This window comes from Sebastes fasciatus, chromosome 12 (genome assembly GCF_043250625.1).
Source record: "Sebastes fasciatus isolate fSebFas1 chromosome 12, fSebFas1.pri, whole genome shotgun sequence".
Lineage (NCBI taxonomy): Eukaryota > Metazoa > Chordata > Actinopteri > Perciformes > Sebastidae > Sebastes > Sebastes fasciatus.
Genome location: NC_133806.1, coordinates 32,941,518 through 32,962,933, shown reverse-complemented (window position 1 = coordinate 32,962,933; position 21,416 = coordinate 32,941,518). Strand labels below are relative to the sequence as shown.

Here is a 21,416-nt window from a genome sequence, read left to right as displayed (position 1 = left end):
CAGAGGGGAAAGTACTGCATAGTGTCCCATTAAAACTATGACCCTACTAGTCAGTCACTATTTGTCACTGTCACTTATTAGTCATTTATCGTCACTGTTGATAGTATTAACAGTGTGCTTTTAACTAAACCATCAGTGATGCAGTGTCAGTTGTTGAAAATAGATAGCTTTTAGTATTCTTCTTCTTTCTTAGAGTCCATCAAAAGCCCTTTGTTGAAATGTAACATGTAACTGATAATCAAATTTATTTCGCAGCAAACCTAAAAAAAATAACAGTCCTATACAGACGCAGAGGGGGTTGACTTGAATGAAACATTCTCTGTTGAAGCAAATATCATGAACATGCAGAGATATTTGCATGCGTTGGAACAGTACAACAGTACACTGACTGTAGGTTGACCAGAGAGAGAGTTATGATATTTTGACAGATGTAAATATTAATGTGGAGGTGCTTTTACTATGCAAACTACAGTATGTAAACTAGTGGCAACTGGGAAAGATGACGTTAGTGTATTTCCATATAGGCAGCGGTCAGGGAAGGGAGATAAGTGTAAATACAGCTGTAGATGGGAGAGGGCGTCATTTTAATATTATTGTTGAGAGAGAAAAAAAAACAACAAGGTGAGTTTAGTACCATTTAAATTGTAAATTTTTCCACTTTTGCACTGTTAAGAAGTCCTCGCAAAGTTGTGTCTTCCTCTTAGATGTAGGTAGATACATCTGTGCAGTTTAAAGGGAATTGAAAGCTTCATTCCTGATCTCATCTGTGGTCACTTGTATAGAATATTTAACTTGTCAACTGATGTTATATTTTCTGTTTCACAGTAAAGATGCTGTGGAGTCTATTGTTCATCTCTCTGATCGGCAAGTAGCTCACTTTATACACATGCACGTCGGTGACCTTTTAAATGATCGACACACAGAACGAGATGTCCACAAAAATGGGAATCGGGGATAAAATGATAAACCGTAAAATGCTCTACACTCCCATAATTTAATTATTTAGAAAGATGATTTGACTTGTATGCCACCAAGTGTTTATTATTTATTGAAGCATGGGTATTCTGTGCTTACTGCTGAGTTATTGAGTGCATTGAACAAGTCAATAACTGGATGTGCCAGAATTTTCTTCAGGTGAACAAAGACAAAACTGAGGTCGTAGTTTTTGGAGCCAAAGAGGAAAGATTAAAGGTTTAGTGCTCAGCTACAATCTGTAATGTTAGAAAGCTCGGACCAAGCCAGAAATATTGGTGTAGTCATGGACTCTGACCTGAGCTTTAACAGCCATATTAGGACAATTATAAAGACAGCCGCTCACAATAACGAGTTGAGTTTTAATAATGTACATTTTATTTATTATTTTCTTCAATTCAAAAGAATTAGAGGACTGATGTCTCAGCAGGATTTAGAAAAACTAGTCCATGCATTTATCCTCGGCTGACTTGACTACTGTAACGGCGTCTTTACTGGTCTTCCTAAAGAATGGATCAGACCCCTGCAGCTGATTCAGAATGCTGCTGTTAGAGTCCTCACTAAGACCAAGAAAGTGGATCATATCAGTCCATTTCTGAGGTCTCTACACTGGCTTCCTGTCTCTCAGAGAATTGATTTGTAAATACTGCTGCTGGTTTACAAAGCACTACATGGTTTAGGGCCAAAATATATTTCTGATCTTCTGCTGTGTTCTGAACCATCCAGACCTCTCAGGTCATCTGGATCAGGTCTGCTTAGTGTCCCCAGAGTCACAACTAAACATGCAGAAGCAGCGTTCAGTTTTTATGTTCCAAATATCTGGAACAAGCTCCCAGAAACCTTCTGGAAGTTCTTTTAAATCAAAGCTTCAAACTTTCCTGTTTGCTGCTGCCTTTTATTAAACCAAATAAGTATCTTATACTGCACTATATCTTTTACTCTAGTGTGTTATACTCTATTTTAGCTTCTATTCTAGCTTTTATTTTTATCTTTTTTATTTTCTAATCTTTAACGTTCGAATTATGTTTTAATGTTCTTTTGCACTTTGTCGCAATGTTCTTGAATGTTTGTGTAAAGCACTTTGAATTACCCTGTTGCTGAAATGTGCTCTATAAATAAAGCTACCTTGCCTTACTGCTGTAATACCAAGCAATGTTATCATAGCTGCCAGTAACTTGACGTGACTAAAATATTTGGTTAACACTTTCTATGACGCTGTTGTCTATAATGCATTATAAACATGCTTTAAAAGCTGCTTATAACACTGTATAATTATAAATGATTCACAAACAATAATCATTGATAATATATATATTATATTACTTAATAATTTCTGGTTACTCACAGAATTTTTTTTTCTTTTTAAATGGGAACAGTAATCCTTCACTTACACATAGATGACCATGAAACAGATTGGACTAAATGCATTTTTGTTTACACTCGTCAGTTTCATTTCTCTCAAGTCATGCAAAAAAAAAGGTATTTCTATGCTAAATATGCAAGGGACAATATTTTTAAAGTAATACTATATTTCTTTCTGTTTTCGTCTACAGCTCTCTGCAACGCAGAAGATGAAACTGAACTGAATGGGACAACATCCCAGTCAACAGACTACAAAGGGCCAGCTGATGTCCCATACGTTTCTACAAGAGCAATTGATGGGAATCAGACGAGATGTGCTCACACCCGTAACGAGATCAACTCCTGGTGGAGAATTGACTTGCTGGGTGTCTACACAATTTCTTCTATCAGGATCTACAACGTTGAACATCATAATTCTAATATAACCGGTTCTCGGATCTACATTGGGAACTCTCGTGAGGAGAACGGTACCACCAACCGCATGTAAGCCTAATACCTTCATGTTCCTTTAAATTGCTTTTATTTCACATTTCCAGGCTTCGGCATGTCCAAAATGTTTTCAAGATGAGAGGTTCTAGATCTCTCCCTCTTACTGCTTGTTCATCTTTTTCTCTCCTCCAGATGTAAAAACATCACATACTTCAAGAAAGGCCATTGGAATAACTTTACTTGTAATACAAACTTGTCAGGACGCTACATCACTGTGTTCCACCCGGAACAAAACATTTTAGTTCTGTGTGAAGTGAAGATCTTCGGCACAAAAAAAGGTACAATAAATGTGGGCAGTGTGGCTGCTCTAACCTGTTCACAGGGACGCCGATATAAAAAAACAACAGGTAACGCAGCCGCCACACGCTCCTGACGTTCCCTGTGTGTCCACGGCTTTAAGAATTGAAAGTGAGAATGTGAGAATGATGCTATTATCAGAGGAATGTATTTGTTTCTTCTAAAGTGGATGACACCCAGGTGACTCAGTTAATTTGTTGGACCACCCTGGTAGATAATTACAGTTTTAAAACCCTTGTTGTGTTTTTGCCCTAACCCTCAAAATGGCTTGCACATGTTCACTTATTTAGTTTTTATTCACTTGAAAAAAAATGTGCACTGATGTTTGTTTTTCTAGAATCACCCTTTCACCTGGTCAGAGAGAACAAGACGTGGGAAGATGCCCTGTACCACTGCAGGGAACAAGACAAGGACCTGGCTTCCATTGTTGACGAAGACACCCAGGCCTGGGCTGAGTTGCATGCCAAGGATGCCGACACTCACTTTGTGTGGCTGGGTCTTCGCTACACCTGCACCCTCGGGTTCTGGTTCTGGGTCGATGATCAGCGCGTAGACTTTACTCGCTGGGGTCAAAACGGTAAGGAAGAGCAGTGTGAGATGAGTGGTGTCATGAAGAAACATGAGGACCATCTCTGGTTCAGCAAGCCTGACTACGAGACGTATAATTTCATCTGCGCAGAGATATAGAGAAATCAATGTTTGGAAGAGGGTCAGAGGTGGCATTGTTGTTTTGTGACAAATTCTCCTTCTAATGTGTGTTGTAGGTGTTTTTTTTTTAGTAACTACACGATTTATGTAATTAGTTTCACCCTGTGTTTTAGGCCATGCATGCACTTGCTTTTTAAAATGTTTGCAATGTGTTTAAAGATGTGTCACTATATCCTTCATGTGTAATTCATGATACTGTGATATAATAATAATAATAATAAGATAGCATCATGTTTTTGCTGTTGTAAGACTTTTGCCTCCACTGTTTCAAACATTTAATTATTGATGTTAGAGGTTTTTTTTCATTCTCTTCTTGAAAATGGATGCTGACATTTGAATGGACTATCCATATTGTGTTGATTAATTCTGATATGAAAAAAATATACTAATTCAAAAATGTTTGAGATGTCTTTCAAATACACATCAATTTTAATTTTAATTTTAATGTATTTTGTAAACCTTTGCTCATATTAAAAAAACCTTGCATTTGCAGACTTCAGTATGTATTTTTTTAATTATAATTATGATGTTATTTCCTCTGAATATAGAGTGCTCCAGGGATGACGTATTTTTTTGTAGGCCAACCAGGAAATTAGCATCATCTTGGGTTCCCCGGCAAAAAGCCAATGGGGATTTTACCATTTGGTTTTGGATTATAGCAGAAAATAAACTCTGTGGCAAACAAACATTTATGATACTTACACATTTTGTTCAGCATGACAATCTCTACAAATGACAAGTCATTTAGACGTTTAGTAGTTTCATTTAGCCACTTGTTAGCAACTGCCTATTTTTTAAGACAAATAAAGGCTTCACAATTCACGAGTGGGATATGTATTAATGTATTTTATATCGTAGGACAAAACTTTAAAATCTCGTAAGCTAAATCAAAGTTCTGATGTATTTATTCATCCTCGTTATGTTGATGTGTGCTGCATGCGCCCGGGTCGGAACCTTTCTGCACGGAACTATTAATCCTGGACAATGTATTAGTCGTGCACTTTACAGTGAAAGGACTGTGTAACCATGAGGGTGTAAACAAACCGTCCACTTGCTTCAGGTAGCTGTGTTTTCAGACACGTTGACCTGTTGTACTCGGGGTATTGGTGGTGTTGTTCAGCTCCAGATGGAGATCTTTGGAAGCTCGTTTGATGACTCGATGTTTGCGGAGGCGAAGCAGCGAGTCTCCGTGTCCGTGTCTCTGTCTCTGTCCGCTTATAACGCCAAACTGTGTGAGCCCGAGGTGAGTCTGTTACATATACACTTCACTGGTTAACATCACACACAGCTGCAGTGTGCGTGTGTGTGTAGATGATGCTGGACGTGGATGAAGTGACGCAGTCTTTAATCTTTAAGGCTTTATGGCGAGAGAGAAGCTGCTAGCTAGTAGCTAGTTAGCTAGCAAGCTAAGGTTGAGTTGACTGAAACAACATCCACCAAACAATTACACAACATCCACCTTAAATACTCATATAGGAAACAAATCAAAACAATAATCACAGATTCAATCCAACATGGGCCATGCAAAGACCAATATATATTATATATATTATAATATTATATATATTATAATATATATAATATACAATATTATATATATTATAATATAACATATATAATACATATATATTATATAAATAATAATATATATTATAATATACATATATTTTAATATATATTATATAATATATATAAAAGATAAAATAAACCAAACTATAAATAGCATGTAACACAAACAAGCTTCTTCATACAGTTCAAGCATAAAGACTTGGATTAAAAAACAAAAAGTTTTTATCTCCGTTGTGGACAACGTTAGCACATTGATATTAGGTTAGTATTTATATTTAACTGTAAGATAAAATGCCTAAAAACCAAATCCAGTTTCTCCCATGGCATTGCATCTAGCTAAATGTTCACTTAATTTAAAGCACATTTGCATGTGGAATCTCTTAAATGACATTTGGTAGATATGTAATATACTTGTTTCTGGATTCTGTGATTTTTTTGAATATTGCTTCACATTATATTTGTGGAACTGTATGTGTAAATAATGCATGAGCTGTTTTTTTAAATTGTTGTCTCCTTGTTTCTCTCTGCAGTGGTTCTGTGAGAGTTCTGCTCTTGATACAGATGATCCTCTGGAGAAGCAGAAAATCTATAAATTTAGAGGTGACTTGGCCGTGAGACAGGGGGACCATCAGGTAATTAAACATTCATCTCTAATTTTGGCCATTGTGATTTTTCAGTTAAGCTGACAAAGTACCAGTGAAGTTGGTGAGAAGTTACAGAGAAATAAGCGAAAGTTCCCAGTTCAATGTCCTATGGGGATTATTATTATGCAGCGGCACTGTTGTCATGGGCCAATATTTAAATGTTTCTGTAGAGCTGCTGCTGAGATAACAACTTACAGGACTTAGATAGATAGATTAGATTTATTTTGAATATGTAACACATAATAAGAAAAGAAAACAAAACAAGAATAACCAATGTAATGAACATATAAAACAAATTCTAAATAAATAAAAGGAGTGTGCAAGAGTAAACACTTGTATGGTTCTACCCCCTTTTTATAACTTAAATAATTAACTTAAAGGTTTACCACATAAAATGTGATACTTACATTACTTATTCCTGTAATGTATACATTAACATATTCTATCCAACTGAGCACAAAAGGAATATATTTACTATAATTAGTGTGCAGCGCGGCAACATTTCCAGACAACATGACAAAGACTGAAAACACATTTCAGCCACATCACACCGAATCTCCTTGTGAAAAATAACCAGGTTGAATTGTTTGAATATTTAATACAGCCGTAATCTGCTGTATTTGAACAACACACTTTCTGCTGTCATGATGTGTTATCATACACATACTTGACTATCTGAAAATGGGTGGGTGGGTATAGAAAGCCTTGGATGCATACAGCAGCTGCCTGGAGTGGATCGCTGACAACAACCTGACCATCAGAAGAGATGTACTGGAGGGAATGGCCCGATGCTGCACCAAACTGGGACAGAGAGACAGGGCGCTGGACTTGGCTGACTTACTGGTAATTCTTCTATGAACCTTTCTTGAAAGGTTTTCCTTGCAGAACAGTGTCCCTACCATGTATATATATAGTATAAGTATATATATAGATAGATAGAGATATAGATACTGTATATGTGTATATATATATATATATATATATATATATATATATATATATATACACATATACAGAGAGAGAGAGAGAGAGAGAGAGATATATATATATATATATAGAGATGTATCTCTCTCTCTCTCTCTCTCTCTCTCTCTCTCTCTCTCTCTCTCTCTCTCTCTCTCTCTCTCTCTCTCTCTCTCTCTCTCTCTCTCTCTCTCTCTCTATGTATGTGTGTGTATATATGTGTATGTATAGAGATATATCTATACATATTTATCTATATATCTATCTATATACAGTATATATATATATAGATATATACTTACACATATATAGATATCTCTCTCTCTCTCTAGTATATATATATATATATATATATATATATATATATATATATATATATATATATAAGCCTATAGACATAGATGGTCCCTACTGTAATTAGAAAAACCTGCTATCATTGTGAAATCCTTTATACTATATATCGCTGTGTTAAAGAAAAAATCCAAAATGATTACATTGATTGTTATTTTGTTCATTTAAATAATGTCTATGTTTGCTCTCACTGTCATGAAATACTATTAGTATATAGAAAAACATTAGTAAATAAATGATAACTGGTGGTCTACAACCATTACTTACATTACTAGTAGTTTTTACTGTTTACCTTTATTCATTAGTTATTTGGTTTGTACTTCAGCTAAATGAGCTACTAAAGATGAATGTGATGGTGCTTCTATGAGCCCTAGGAAGCTCCAATATTAAAGGTTGGCCGTCAAACAGGAATCTTTTTAATACACAAAGTTACTAGAGTCCACGTGTGCTTATTGTCAGTCTTCTGGTTTAAATAGTCCACCAATGTAGCTCATTATTGCAGTCTGTGTGGCTAATTGTCTCTTAAAATCGTGGCACATGAACGCACCATCCCTTTTTCATGTATGAAATAATAAGTGATAAAGCTGAAGCTGATTAAATGTTCTCTGTGATAGATAACCTATCTGAAGGAGCAAGTTGCATATTTAGTCTACTAAAATTTCTGTAAGAAATCAATCTGAATTCTCTGAACTCCGTAGTAATGTATACATGATCTTTCTCCAGAGCAAAGATGCCTCCAACACCTGTCACCTGACCGGCCTCCTGCTGCTCAAGGTCAGCATTACCGGGAACACACACACACACAACACACAACACACAACACACAACACACAACACACACACGCACACACAACACACAACACACAACACACACACACACACAAGCACATTGTTCCCCGTTTGTTGGTTCCAAACCATTCTGTGGAAATGTAATAAAGTTGTAGTTTAACTGAAATATAAACTTTTACTAAAGGTCAGCATCTACCAGCATTTTGGAGTCGTAGGATCAAAGATGTCGTCTCTGCAGCGGCTGTGTATCCTGCTGCCCTTCAACCCCTGGCACTGGTACAACCTGGGACAGACGTGTCTGCAGCTGCTGGACAGCGACAGAACAACAGGTAGGATGGAGTTCATTTCCTGTCTCATTTAGCAACCATATCATTTCTTTAAAAGTCAATTATGCTGGTGAATCGTTGATTTTTTTTTTCCGTTGCTATGGTGAATGAACGCTGACATACTATACTATGACTTTTGTTTGACATAATATACAATGACTTTTTAAAACTTTTTTTGACATACTATACTATGACTTTTTTTCAACATACATGTTGTAACAAACACGTAGATGAAAACTAAATGATTTGTCCTCATGGTTTAATGTGATCTGATGTGTTGCCTTTACTAGGATGGTGTTCCCTACAGAGGTGTGAATCAGCAGAAGAGCAGAATGATGGAGACACTGAGGAACTACAGGAGGAGGCAGCAGAGCTCGATGAGGACAGAATCTGGCTGAAAGCTTGCACCTGTTTCATCAGGACGAGGTACAGCGGTTGTGATCCCAATGCTTCATTGCACACAAATTATCAGCCAATGTTTTGAATTTATTTCACATATTGTAACAGTTGAAAGTCACAGAGAGAGCAGCTGGCCCAGATGTTGTGTACACTTCTTCTTCTTGAAAGGAGCTTGTAGGCTTTAAATTTACTTTCTTTTTTTTACCAAAACTTTTACATAAGCGAGAAATCTACAGCTTTTAAAATACCTCATGTTAATCAGTTGTCCCAATCAGATTTTCAACCAGATAATCTGCAAAACATCAACTCAGTGACAATGTGTGCTCAAATTAGAGATTTGCTCTGAGTATTTATGAAGAGTTTGAATGTAAATCGTAGTGTCTGAATGTCTCCTCGTCCGTTCTGTCTCCCTCAGACTCCTGTTGAGATTCCTTCGACAGCAGCAGTCCTCCTTTGTGTTGCAGCGCACTGAGAGCACTCTGCAGATGGCAGACGAGGTGTTACACAGGCTGAATCCCAAAGAAACAACCTTGCAGGCTCTCACCGAGGTGAAGACACGCTCCTGGTTTTGTTAATTCATGCCGTGTCAAGGTCTGAATTTCAAGCAGTTAAGGGTTAGCCTGGGTTTGGGGCTTAGTTAAAGCGAGTAGATTTAGTTTTTACTCAGTAGCACACTTTCTTTTTTGTGTACTTTCTTTTTTTCGAGATAGTTTTCATATATGCAATTTACAAAAGTTTATAAACAAGCTTTTAAGTAATGAACTTAGAAACGAACAAAGACAAAATGTACACAAAAGAAAACATCAGCATTAGACAAAAAAAATAAGTAGAAAAAAATAAAATAAACAAATAAAAAAGGGAGGCAGAGATATAAAAACTAGATTGGATGCTGTATTCAAGTTTGTGTATTAGATTAATTTACATACTATACCATGGATACCGGTGTATATGTACACATACATTTACATATCTTATACATAAACATTTATATAGACATATAAACATACAAATATGTTCATACATACCCATATAGATATTCATAAACCCACAAATATTTGTATATAATGTATATATACTGGAAAAACAAAGTTTGGAAACTTGTGTTTGGTGGATTATTTCTCTGTTGTTACAATGCTAATGGTCATTGTATTTTACATGGTTGGAAAGCCTGTTTATTTACCTTCGCAATGATGTCCAACTTGAAAGGATCATGCATTTGTGGGATGAGCAGCACAGCTGATTATGTGGGTAGCGCCCAAGAAAAATTTGCCAAAATGCTCCGTCAATGGTAAACAGTGTATTCTCCTGTTGGTGTTGACTCTTGTTTTGAGTTGTTTGGTGGATTGGATGATTGAACTCTCTATCAGTAACAAGGAACAAACAAGACATATTGGCTATTTTACACTTTATTCATTTAATACACCGTCAGGAGCCTCAGTAGCGGTGGAAGATCCATACGCAGCCACAACAGCCTGGCACCTCCTCCTCATGCTGGTCACCAACCTGGTCACACGTTACTGTGGGATGGCGTTCCATTCCTCAACCAGGATTCGTTGCAGGTCAGCCAGCGTGGTTGTGTTGGTCACTCTGTCGCCAACAGCGCAAACCGGCCTGACGGTGAAGGGCAGTCATTGCAGGCTTCCTGGTAGTCTTATGAGAATACACTGTTTAGAGCATTTTGGCAAATTTTTCTTGGGCACTACCCACATAATCAGCTGTGCTGCTCATCCCACAAATGCATGATCCTTACAAGTTGGACATCATTGCGAAGGTAAATAAACAGGCTTTCCAACGATGTAAAATACAATGACCATTAGCATTGTAACAACAGAGAAATAATCCACCAAACACAAGTTTCCAAACTTTGTTTTTCCAGTTTATATACATATACATACACACATATAAACATATACTGTACACATACACACAAACACATATAGTATATATAAATATACACATGTACAAACCTAGACATACATAAACTTATAGGTATACTTTTCTACACGCACACAGATAAACATGGGCCCACACATGCGTCCACAAGTAAGACCACTTCCAGACACATGTACTGTATATGTGTAAGAAGCACACTTTCAGTCTCTCTCTGTTTGATCTCCCAGGTGGTGTCAGAGGACCTGATCCCAGATAAGATGAGAGAGGACTACCAGGATGGGGAGAGTCTGGCCAGTATGTGTGTGCAGAGCTTCAGGGAGCGCTGGTGGAACAAGATCTTACTGACTGGTGTGCTAAAGACTGATGGCCGTCAATATCAGACGCAGACGGATACACAGTCCTGATGCTCCTCCGGTGATGCCAGTTTACAGAGAAGTTGGCAGACAGGAAGGTACTGAGGAACAGACTGGATGAACTGAAAGCCAAATCCAAATCCTGAAACAGAAGTGGACATTATTGATATCATAACCAAAATACATGTGGAAATACACAAATACAGGTCAAATGCTAAATTGTTGCTGAATACCCCCCCAAAATACACAATATTCAAAAGTATAAATCACACCTCTCCCCTTAATTCAAGCACAGTGAATGTAGTCATAGTTAATCACACAGTATAAAAAAACAGATTAACCATTAATATTTCATCCAGTTCATACTGTGTAGTATAGTTTGACAGTGATTCTATTCTGCATTGAAACAAAGTATCTAAGCCTAAAATATCACTTATGCCTTAACATGTACATATCATAAGAATAATTGAAATAAAATATGTTTTATTGTTCTGAAATATTCTCAAACATTTTGCGCAGATGTAACCTAAACGGGCTGAAAACAAATGAAAGAGTAGCAGATATTTTGACATGTCATAACAAGAAAAATGTGGGTATTATGAATAACCGCTCCATAGGTGTGTCTGTTCTAGTGCTGTGATATTGTGCATGTTAGCATACATCACTTAAATTTAACAGACCAACCATTAATATGAAGTCAGAGTATAATGTCTGACTTTTTTTAAATTACATTTTTCGACTGTCTTTTTACATGAAAGTTTCGACATACTATTCTGACTTTTTTTTTCATGACATTTTTCCACATACTATACTATGACTTTTTTCATGGAATTTTGACATACTATACTATGACTTTTTCATTCAAGTTTTCAACAAACTATACTATGACTTTTTTCATAAGATTTTTTTACATACTATACTATGACTTCATGAAATTTTTCAACTACTTTTTTTCATGAAATTGTTCGACATACTATACTGACTTTTAATGACATTTGTCGACATACTATACTATGAATTTTTCATGAAATCTTTTGACATACTATACTGACTTTTTTTCATGAAATTGTTTGACATACTATACTATGACTTTTAAATGAATTTTTCCACATACTATAACTTTTTTTTCATGACATTTGACATACTATGACTTTTTTTTAAATTGTTCGACATACTATACTATGTCTTTTTACATGAAATTTTTCGAGATACTATACTATGACTTTTTTTTCATGAAACTCTTCGACATACTATACTGACTTTTTTCATGACATTTTTCCACATACAATACTATGACTTTCTTTTCATGAAATTTTTACACATACTATACTATGACTTCATGAAATTGTTCGACATATTATACTGACTTTTAATGACATTTTTCGACATACTATAACTTTTTTTTATGAAATTGTTCGAAATACTATACTATGTCTTTTTTCATGAAATTTTTCCACATACTATACTATGAGTTTTAATGACATTTTTCGACATGCTATACTATATTACTTTTATCATGACATTTTTCCACATAGCATAATATAACTTTTTAAATTAACTTTTTCGACATACTATACTATGACTTTTCTTTAATGAAAATTTTCAACATAGTATACTTTGACTTTTTTATGACTTTTTCAACTTATTATAATATTACTTTTTTACCACACTTATGTTTTTAATGACTTTTCAATATACTGATTTCCAATCATAAATATATACAGACAATTTGCATAAAGCAAGCATATTTGCCCACTAGCCCTCCAGCTAAACAGTACACTACAAGATGTTTCTGAAAACATTTGAGGTAAGAAATACAGTAGGTATAGCAGTAACACTGGCTCTGACTGCTTATTGTCCTCTGGTCTGTGAAATCTTGCAGATGCCGTTAGGAGCACCGGAGGACACCAGAGTCACATGATCTTTTTCAGATTACCTGTCTCATGCACTACTGTCAGGATATAGTGACCGTTTTATAAAAATAACTTTTTTAAATCATATTTGCTCCATTTCTACCCACTGCACTACTTTAACAGATGAATACACTATGTTTCATTGACCTGTGTGATTAGGAGTGTGTCTGTGTGTGTGAGGGTGAATAAATGTGTCCAAGTCTGTCAGTATATATAGCACTAAAGGTCAAACTTAGTTGTATACTCACTTACTATACTTACTTGTATATTCCTGTTACGTCTTGGTTATCTTTGGATTCAGGCCTGCTGAGTGTCTGCCAGTCATACTCTTGCTCCTTCCTAATGATGTATTCATGTTGCTATGAAACGGCCTCCAGCACACCTGTCCGTCCATCCTCTGTCCCATCCTGTAGGTGGTGTTGAAAGAGCTGTGGCGAGCCACAGGTCTGAGTCTTTCAGTGTGACTCTGGGGCATCCAATTTAATCTTTGAGGGGGCCTCGCCTGCTGGCAAGTGTGGGGCTGTAGATGTAGTACCTTCGAGTCCGACTGGAGCTGATGTTTAAGATGAGCCTCCACAGCTGATGATGCTGACTTTGAACCAGGAGCCTCTGTGGTTGGGTGTGCCTGGAGGGAGGTTTGGTGGTGCTTCTGAGGCTGATCATGCCTCCTGGTTCCTAGAGAGGACACTTTAGGTTGTAGCCCACATGTAGGTCCTCTTTGGTGGGTTAAAGGGAACCACAGGCCAGTCGTTGCTTGTTTTTGCTGTGATATGGAAGAAGGCAGGACTTTGGGATTATCAGATAGAAAGTCCACTTTTGGTTTAAAGCCAAGTGAGCAGTTCCATTGTCGTCTTTGTGTGTCTAGACCTGCAGCAATCCCCGAAGGCTCTGTCAATCTGCTCCTATTCCTACGCTGAAAGAAAAGACCTTCTGCACCCACATTGTGGTGCTCAAGATTTGTCTTGAAAGTCGATTGATAGCTGGCAATCCTGTGCTGTCCGTGTGTGGGGGAAGCAGCATGTTGAGGGATTGACTCTTGAGCCCTTGCATTCTTTTCAGCTGTAGTGGTGATGGCAAGGCTGGTAGGCTGAGACTGAACATATGAGACATGGGTCTGACTGAGAGGGTTGGAGTGACTCTGGATCTGGGCTTGATTCTTCCCCAGAGGTTCTACATCTGTTTGTGCACCATGCTGTGTGCAGACAGCTCCCAATGTAAGATTTGGCTTGCCCACAGATGCACTCTGCAGTGTTCCTGGTTGAACAAGATGATTTGGGTACAGTTGTGGAGGTTTTTCATGCATTTGTGTACCAGTGCCTGCTCTGTGTACAGGCTGGCCCTTGCTGCACTCCAATTCTGCGCTCTGTGGATTGCGTAAAACCGCCATTTCTGCTTTTGTCTGAGCGTTTTGAGCATCTTCATCCCGAGCTCTGTGGCACATTGTTTTGGTCGGGCTTGATTTTGTCTTACTGGCGTAAGTGTTAGCGTTTTGAGCTGCATGTGATGTGGTGTAAAGAGGAAGAGTGTGAGGCACAGTGATAAAAGTCACAAAGCCGGGGACTGGTTTGGAGCTGGAGTACAGCCTGAGGAATTCCTGATGGAAAGGTATGGCCGCGCTGCCCTTTACAAGAACAGCAAGACTACGATGGACCTGCCAGGACAGCCAGGAGAAACTGAGGAGACAATAGAGACACACACACACAAGAATTAATGGTAGAGCCAAAAACTAAAAAGAGAAGAAACAAAGGTAAAGTGGACACAGACTAGACATGCAAATACATTAAGAGAGACACTTAAAATAACACAAACATTCATATAACAAGATTTGCTATTTGAATATGTTCATGTGCATACATAAAGTACTGTATATGTATGTTTGTATGTGTGTGTGTGTGTATATACCTGTATGAACCGGTCAGCACCTCAGTCCAGTCAGTGATGATGAAACTCTCAGCAATCTGGCCAGTCAGCTTCATGCCTGTCTTGGCACAGTAGGTCTGTCCATCCACACTGCGTACTGACAGTTTCTATATACACACACACACACACACACACCCACACACACACACACAATTAATCAATTACTCAATATGTATAATTTGTTAATTTTTCACTTGAGGAAGCAGAAAGAAAAGCACATTTCCTTTGCTATAGGCAGTGAGAAGTTGTGATAGTTTTGTTTGTTAAATTGGTACATAAATAAAAAGTTACATTATCTTTATCCCCCAGTTGAGTTATGTTGCAATAAACAAAATATTGATGTTTGCAAAAATAGCACTTAAAAAAATAAACACTTCTAAAGATAAAAGTGCAAAAGAATATTATTAAGCAAATTATAGAAATATGTTAAATATGGAGCATCATGATGGTACTGAAGATATACTACTGCACTGTAATTTAAAGGTAAAATGATGTGCATCACAACAATGACTGATTAAGTCTAATAAAATATTGTACTACTTATTTAAAATAAAAAATGCCCTGTGGCACATTTGGATCCCAAACTAAAAATCACATCAAGTAGCTGAATGTCATTTTGGTTACATGCATCAGTGGCAGCACTATAAAAAGTCCCCTGCTTTTCCAAGCACAGACTCTGACGCCTGTGTTTCAACACCCTGCTGAAGACCAAAGTTCAGCTTGTGAAAGAGAGCGGAAAACAGAAACGTCTAATGAGACAAAGAAGACAGCAGCGCGTCCATCACGTACAGTCTGGCTATAGTGCTTTCCATGTGCTGACATCTGTGCTGCTGCAGCAGGGAAGCTGTGTTAGTAGAGGTGAAGGATGACTAAATGACACCAATGAAGATGGAGTCATGAGTTTAGGAATTGCTTCTGTAACAGGATAGGATTTTCCTACCTTAAAGTAGCAGTAGGCAGTATATTTTTGCCATCATTGGGCAAAAATTCCATAATAACCTTTCAGCATATTGTAATTCACGTGATCTGAGAGAAAACTAGACTTCTGCTCCTCCTCATGGCTCTGTTTACAGGCTTTGGAATATCTAGACTGTGACGGGTGACTTTGACCAATCACAGGTCATTTTAGAGAGAGAGAGCGTTCCTATTGGCTGTGCTCCAGTCTGTTATGTTTGCACGTAAAAGAAGTCACGATCAGGTAGGATGGTTACAGAGTTTATTAACAGAAGCAAAGCACTCGCTCCATCACGGCAACAGCCCACAGCAACAACGTCATACCTCACTTCCTGCCTTTTCCTATAGTGCATTAGCTTACAGCACCACCTTCAGGTATAGTGTGGAATAGAACAGTTACTAACTGGACACAACACGGTCATGTGACCGGAACTTGGCATTCCTTCACCAGATTTCACATCATATTTGATCAGAGCTGCCTAGTTTGACCGTTTGGTCGAAGTTCGCGAGGGATTGACAGCCGGCTGTCATAGACGGCAGCTGGACAGCAGACCTCAGATCAGCTCTGACTGCTTGTTTTCCTCCAGTCTCTGAAATCTTGCAGATGCCGTTAGGAGCACCGGAGGACACAGAGGAACATGAATTTTTCCAGGTTACCTATTTCATGCACTACTGTCACGATATAGCGACTGTTTTATAAAAATAACTTTTTTTTAAATCATATTTGCTCCAATCTCGCCTACTTCAGCTTTAAGTTAAGATAGGACAAGCAGTTAGAATATGTTTCTGTAATGAGGCCTCAGAGCTCCTCAAAGTCAGGCAAAATGTATTTTTCGAGCTTCCACACGTTTTCAGACAGCAAAATACATTTCCAACAGTTTTGATGCAGTCTGATTATTTCACAGGAGGAAGAATATTATGGCTTCCTTCTTGAATTCCTTTAAGCCATATTTCCATCACCAAGAAACGTGCAACAACAAGGCTAGTATTAAATAAAGTTACGCTCATTCATCAGATTACTCACGGTTAGATGTCCAGCCGGTAGTTCTGTCGATGGGTGCATGGATGGCAACGTGCAGCCTGTGTGTGTGCGTGCGTGCTTGTGATAAACTACACTAAAACAACCAAAACAGGATATGGATAACTAAATTAAAGCCCGTAGAAAAACTATTTGGGCTCTTGGCTCCTGAAGCAGCCTGTGCTGTGCACAGCTGGTACTAATAATTACCATGACGCCATCAACTGGTGCCAATTTATTAACAATTTAATGCCATGGTTGTCCACATGGGGCACAAATACCAACCACTACTCTATCAACATACATCTTACAATGAGGAATTTAACTTATCCTTTTTTAATATTCGGCTCCTACAAGTTTTGGTTAAAAAACAAACAAACAGAATGCTGCCATGTTCAGACAGGCAGGTGGATAGATGGAAAGAGGAAGATGAAGATGAACAAATTCACCGGGAAGTTTTTGCTGTCGAGTTTGAGGTCCTGCCACATGCTGACGAACAGGTTGAGGTTGAGATGATCCAGCAGCAGATGAACAGACACATTCCTCTTCCTGCTCGCCTCCAGAAGATCACAGAGCAGCTCGACATCACTGAAGCTTTCCATCACTATTGCCAGGGCCTACACACACACAGACACACACACGGTCACATGTTGTCACACAAAGCTGTCAATCACTACAGTAAAGACCTGTACAGACAGATATCACTCACTGTGTATCTGACTTTTCAGCACTAAGATCTAATGCCAACATTTGTTATCATCCCCCACATGTACAGGCATGCATGTCGTGATCTTTTTTTTTGCAAGCATATGAGGAAACACACAAACCCTCCTCTCTCCTCACACACAGAAACACACCATTTTTGCCTTTCTGATGAACTCTCTGACCAGGTCTTTCACCCCGGATGCCCTGCAGCAAGACTGGAAATAAACCTCGACGTTGGGCTCATCCAGGACAAGATCAGTCCGATTCATATCTGGAAAGGGACAAAAACATGATCGGACAGGGCAGCAAATGAGACTGATCGGGCTGACACACTAAAGTCTCTGCAGGATTTTAATGCTTCAAATATCAGGAGTTAAAACACCAGAAAGACTTTACTTAAGCACTAGTATCAGAACAGTTTTTTCTGGGAAATTACTTGCTTCCATAAAAGTAGTCTACTCCTGCAATACCTTTTTGGCTGCTCAGGTCCAAACATGCCACAGTAGGATCGCTGTCTGTGGACACTGCAGGACATTGTGTGGCACACTGGGACCCAGCAGACAAGCTCTCTAACTCTTTGTCACCATCATCAGATGCTCCAGGATCAGCTGCGTAAAGCACAAAAACCTGCATAAAGCGATAACTAAAAAGTAATACAACCAGCAAATCACTTTCTTTTGCATCCAATGAATCAATCTGATGGTTATCTTGTGTTTTTAAACTCAAGGGGCTGCAAAGAGTAGGTCAAAATGTAAAAAAATTGTACATGACAATTTAAAAAAACACATTTACAACCTGTGTTGCCATCCTTCCCATTTTCCAGGATGTAAATCTTCTCCAGCTCTGACAGAAAGTCCACTTCTCCCTCTGCGTTCAACACCTCGTGGTATCCCTCTAAGCCGCGGCTGAGCAGGGAGTCCGCTGCCAGCCGAGCGCTCTCGTTGTGGCTCAAGTCCAACACGGGCCTGCTGGCTATAAAGCCATAGCAAGAGGAAGAAGGGATGCGGAGGTCCTGAACCCGTCGCTTCACCTTCCCCTGGGGTTTTGACCTCCTGTACGACAGCACGGACACAATGCTGGCATCCATGGATGATGCTAGTCTCGTTTACTGTAGTTTGGTTTGTAGGAGGTCAAAATGATCTCATCAGACAATAAGTTCATCCACAAACAGACCCGTGTTACAGCTGTGCATGATCCTCAAAGCCTGGATGAGATGGTTACCTGCATTTCTCTGACATTAATGAAATAACTACTGGTTGAAGCACACAGAGAGGTAAAGAGAAAACAGTAGACCCGCCCCTGCTTAGGGCAAGGTGGTTTCACGAGTGATGAGAGGTGACAGGTCATGCAATCACATGTTACTGAAAGACACAGAATACACAAGAAAGCATGTCCATGTACACGTTCATGTGCGAGATGTGAAATGTGCCTTGAAGACATATTCCTGTACTTCTACGAGGGAGTGTGTTTGTGGTTGTTGATTGAGTTATAGAACAGTCAAACGATCGACTGACTTTCTGAGAGTGATTTAGAGGCGTGTGAAGCATGTGAAGACAGATAAACGATGGGTGGAGGGAAATAAAAGAATGAGTGACAGGAATGGCGATGGATGTCAATTCAGCTCAAGTCAAACAACACCTGGATGATTAGAGGACCGAAAGCAGAGACAGATGGTTACAGGCACACCCAGCGAGGAGCACAAGCACACAGCAATACTCCTCAGCTGTTTCACAGTGATAACACTTTGACTACTTGGCCGTAGCAGAGTCCAACCTGGTTTATGAAAACAGACACATTGCCTATTGTCTTGACATAAGCAGAAATTGAAACAAACTCCCCAAACCATCCAATCAAAACATGATACCTCTAATTAAAATGATAGTACAATCTAAATGATAAAGGAACTGGATTTGCATGTTGTCTGTTTGTAATATACGACAGCAGGGGTTCTCAAACTTTCTGGCCGGTGACCCCTTAAAAAGGGGAGAGAATTATCCAAGGACCCCCTCATAATCGTAACACCGATTAAGCATAATGCTTACTACCATTTGTACTCTTAGAGGCCATTGGAACTATTTGTATTCTAAAACTTTTCAACCTAAATACTTCAGACCTGTTTGATAAACAGAAACACATTTTAATTTGAATCATGTTAACACCACTTTGTTTTGCTCCGATATTCAGGTTGCTTTGTAATCAGATGTCGCTTTAGCCTGGCCGGCTTCATGGCACCTGAAGACACAACACATTTTAGTCTCCCGTCGTGGTCTCTTGATATAACTGTCGTCATATTTTCTCAATTTAAATATTTCTCTATACTCGCCAGCTAGCTAGCTGGCTACTAAGCTAAGCAGCAGCAGGGACGGTTCGTCGTGTCTTGAGTCCATCCATCCACCTTCAATCTCTTATCCGGGGTCGGGTTGCGGGGGCAACAGCTCCAGCAGGGGACCCGGGCCACATTAACCAGCTCTGAGTGGGGGATCCCGAGGCGTTCCCAGGCCAGTGTGGAGATATATTCTCTCCACCTAGTCCTGGGTCTTCCTCGTGGCCTCCTCCCAGCTGGTCATGCCTGGAACACCTCCCGAGGGAGGCCCCCAAGGGGCATCCTTACCAGATCCCCGAACCACCTCAACTGGCTCCTTTCAACGCAAAGGAGCAGCGGCTCTACTCCGAGTCCCTCACCGATGACTGAGGTTCTCACCCTATCTCTAAGGGAGACGCCAGCCACCCTCCTGAGAAAACCCATTTCGGCCGCTTGTATCCGCGATCTAGTTCTTTCTGTCCTGACCCAGCCCTCATGACCAGAGGTGAGAGTAGGAACGAAGATTGACCGGTAGATCGAGAGCTTTGCCTTCCGGCTCAGCTCTCTTTTCATCACAATGGTGCGGTATGCAATACCGCCCCCGTTGCGCCGATTCTCCGGCCAATCTCACGTTCCATAGTCCCCTCACTCGCGAACAAGACCCCGAGGTACTTGAACTCCTTCACTTGGGGTAAGGACTCATTCCCTACCCGGAGTAGGCAATCCATCGGTTCCCTGCTGAGAACCATGGCCTCAGATTTAGAGGTACTGATCCTCATCCCGGCCGCTTCACACTCGGCTGCAAACTGATCCAGTGAGAGCTGGAGGTCACCGACCGATGATGCCAACAGGACCACATCATCTGCAAAAAGCAGCGATGAGATCCTCAGCACACCGAACTGCAAACCCACCTCCCCCCGACTACACCTCGATACCCTATCCATGAATATCACGAACGGGATTGGTGACAAAGTGCAGCCCTGGCGGAGGCCAACCCCCACCGGAAACGAGTCTGACTTGAGAACCCTAACACAGCTCTCGCTTTGGGCGTACAGAGATTGGATGGCCCTGAGAAGTGACCCCCTCACCCCATACTCCCACAGCACCCCCCACAGTATCTCCCGGGGGACCCGTCATACGCCTTCTCCAAGTCCACAAAACACATGTAAACTGGATAGGCATACTCCCAGGCCCCCTCCAGGATCCTTGCGAGAGTGAAGAGCTGGTCCGTTGTTCCACGGCCAGGACGGAATCCGCATTGTTCCTCTTCTATCCTGAGTGAAAGGATTAATTCATGACAGCTGAAGACACAACGCATTTTAGTCTCCCGTCATGGTCTCTTGATATAACTGTCGTAATTGTTTCTCAATTTAGCTAGATTGGTTTTAGCGTCACCTTATGACGGAGTATTAGAGCCCCATTGAGGGAAAAAAAATCAGAGTTATAAGAGTTACTTCTGACTTTATTCTCATATTCCGACTTTTTTTCT

At 39.5% G+C, this 21,416-nt stretch overlaps 3 protein-coding genes across 3 annotated transcripts; 2 read left to right on the top strand and 1 right to left on the bottom strand.

The window, feature by feature from the left end:
• Positions 1–562: 562 nt before the first annotated feature.
• LOC141779760 (fucolectin-1-like) lies at positions 563–4,336 on the top strand. The gene is made up of 4 exons (XM_074654768.1): positions 563–864; positions 2,526–2,817; positions 2,956–3,101; positions 3,458–4,336. Exons 1-4 carry the CDS (start codon positions 831–833, stop codon positions 3,805–3,807), a joined length of 822 nt encoding a protein of 273 aa, XP_074510869.1. The 5' UTR covers positions 563–830; the 3' UTR covers positions 3,808–4,336.
• Positions 4,337–4,815: 479 nt separating this feature from the next.
• Positions 4,816–11,612, top strand: c12h8orf76 (chromosome 12 C8orf76 homolog). The gene is made up of 8 exons (XM_074654767.1): positions 4,816–5,071; positions 5,928–6,029; positions 6,741–6,884; positions 8,079–8,129; positions 8,329–8,473; positions 8,761–8,896; positions 9,285–9,417; positions 10,990–11,612. The coding sequence occupies exons 1-8, from the start codon at positions 4,955–4,957 to the stop codon at positions 11,164–11,166; spliced, it is 1,005 nt and encodes a 334-aa protein (XP_074510868.1). The 5' UTR covers positions 4,816–4,954; the 3' UTR covers positions 11,167–11,612.
• Positions 11,613–13,120: 1,508 nt separating this feature from the next.
• Positions 13,121–20,004, bottom strand: LOC141779762 (uncharacterized). Its single transcript, XM_074654769.1, is given in 6 exon segments — positions 13,121–14,701; positions 14,931–15,055; positions 17,370–17,537; positions 17,778–17,896; positions 18,096–18,324; positions 18,326–20,004. Coding segments are annotated over 6 exon segments (2,427 nt in total). The 5' UTR covers positions 18,713–20,004; the 3' UTR covers positions 13,121–13,302.
• Positions 20,005–21,416: the final 1,412 nt, after the last annotated feature.

Excerpts from the sequence above, each read along its gene's own strand:
- LOC141779760 (XM_074654768.1), top strand. The coding sequence starts at position 831 with ATGCTGTGGAGTCTATTGTTCATCTCTCTGATCG. Across the intron at positions 2,818-2,955 it reads AACGGTACCACCAACCGCAT|ATGTAAAAACATCACATACT; the intron begins GTAAGCCTAATA and ends TCTCTCCTCCAG. Across the intron at positions 3,102-3,457 it reads GATCTTCGGCACAAAAAAAG|AATCACCCTTTCACCTGGTC; the intron begins GTACAATAAATG and ends TTGTTTTTCTAG.
- c12h8orf76 (XM_074654767.1), top strand. The coding sequence starts at position 4,955 with ATGGAGATCTTTGGAAGCTCGTTTGATGACTCGATGTTTGCGGAGGCG. Across the intron at positions 6,885-8,078 it reads TGGACTTGGCTGACTTACTG|AGCAAAGATGCCTCCAACAC; the intron begins GTAATTCTTCTA and ends ATCTTTCTCCAG. Across the intron at positions 8,897-9,284 it reads ACCTGTTTCATCAGGACGAG|ACTCCTGTTGAGATTCCTTC; the intron begins GTACAGCGGTTG and ends TGTCTCCCTCAG.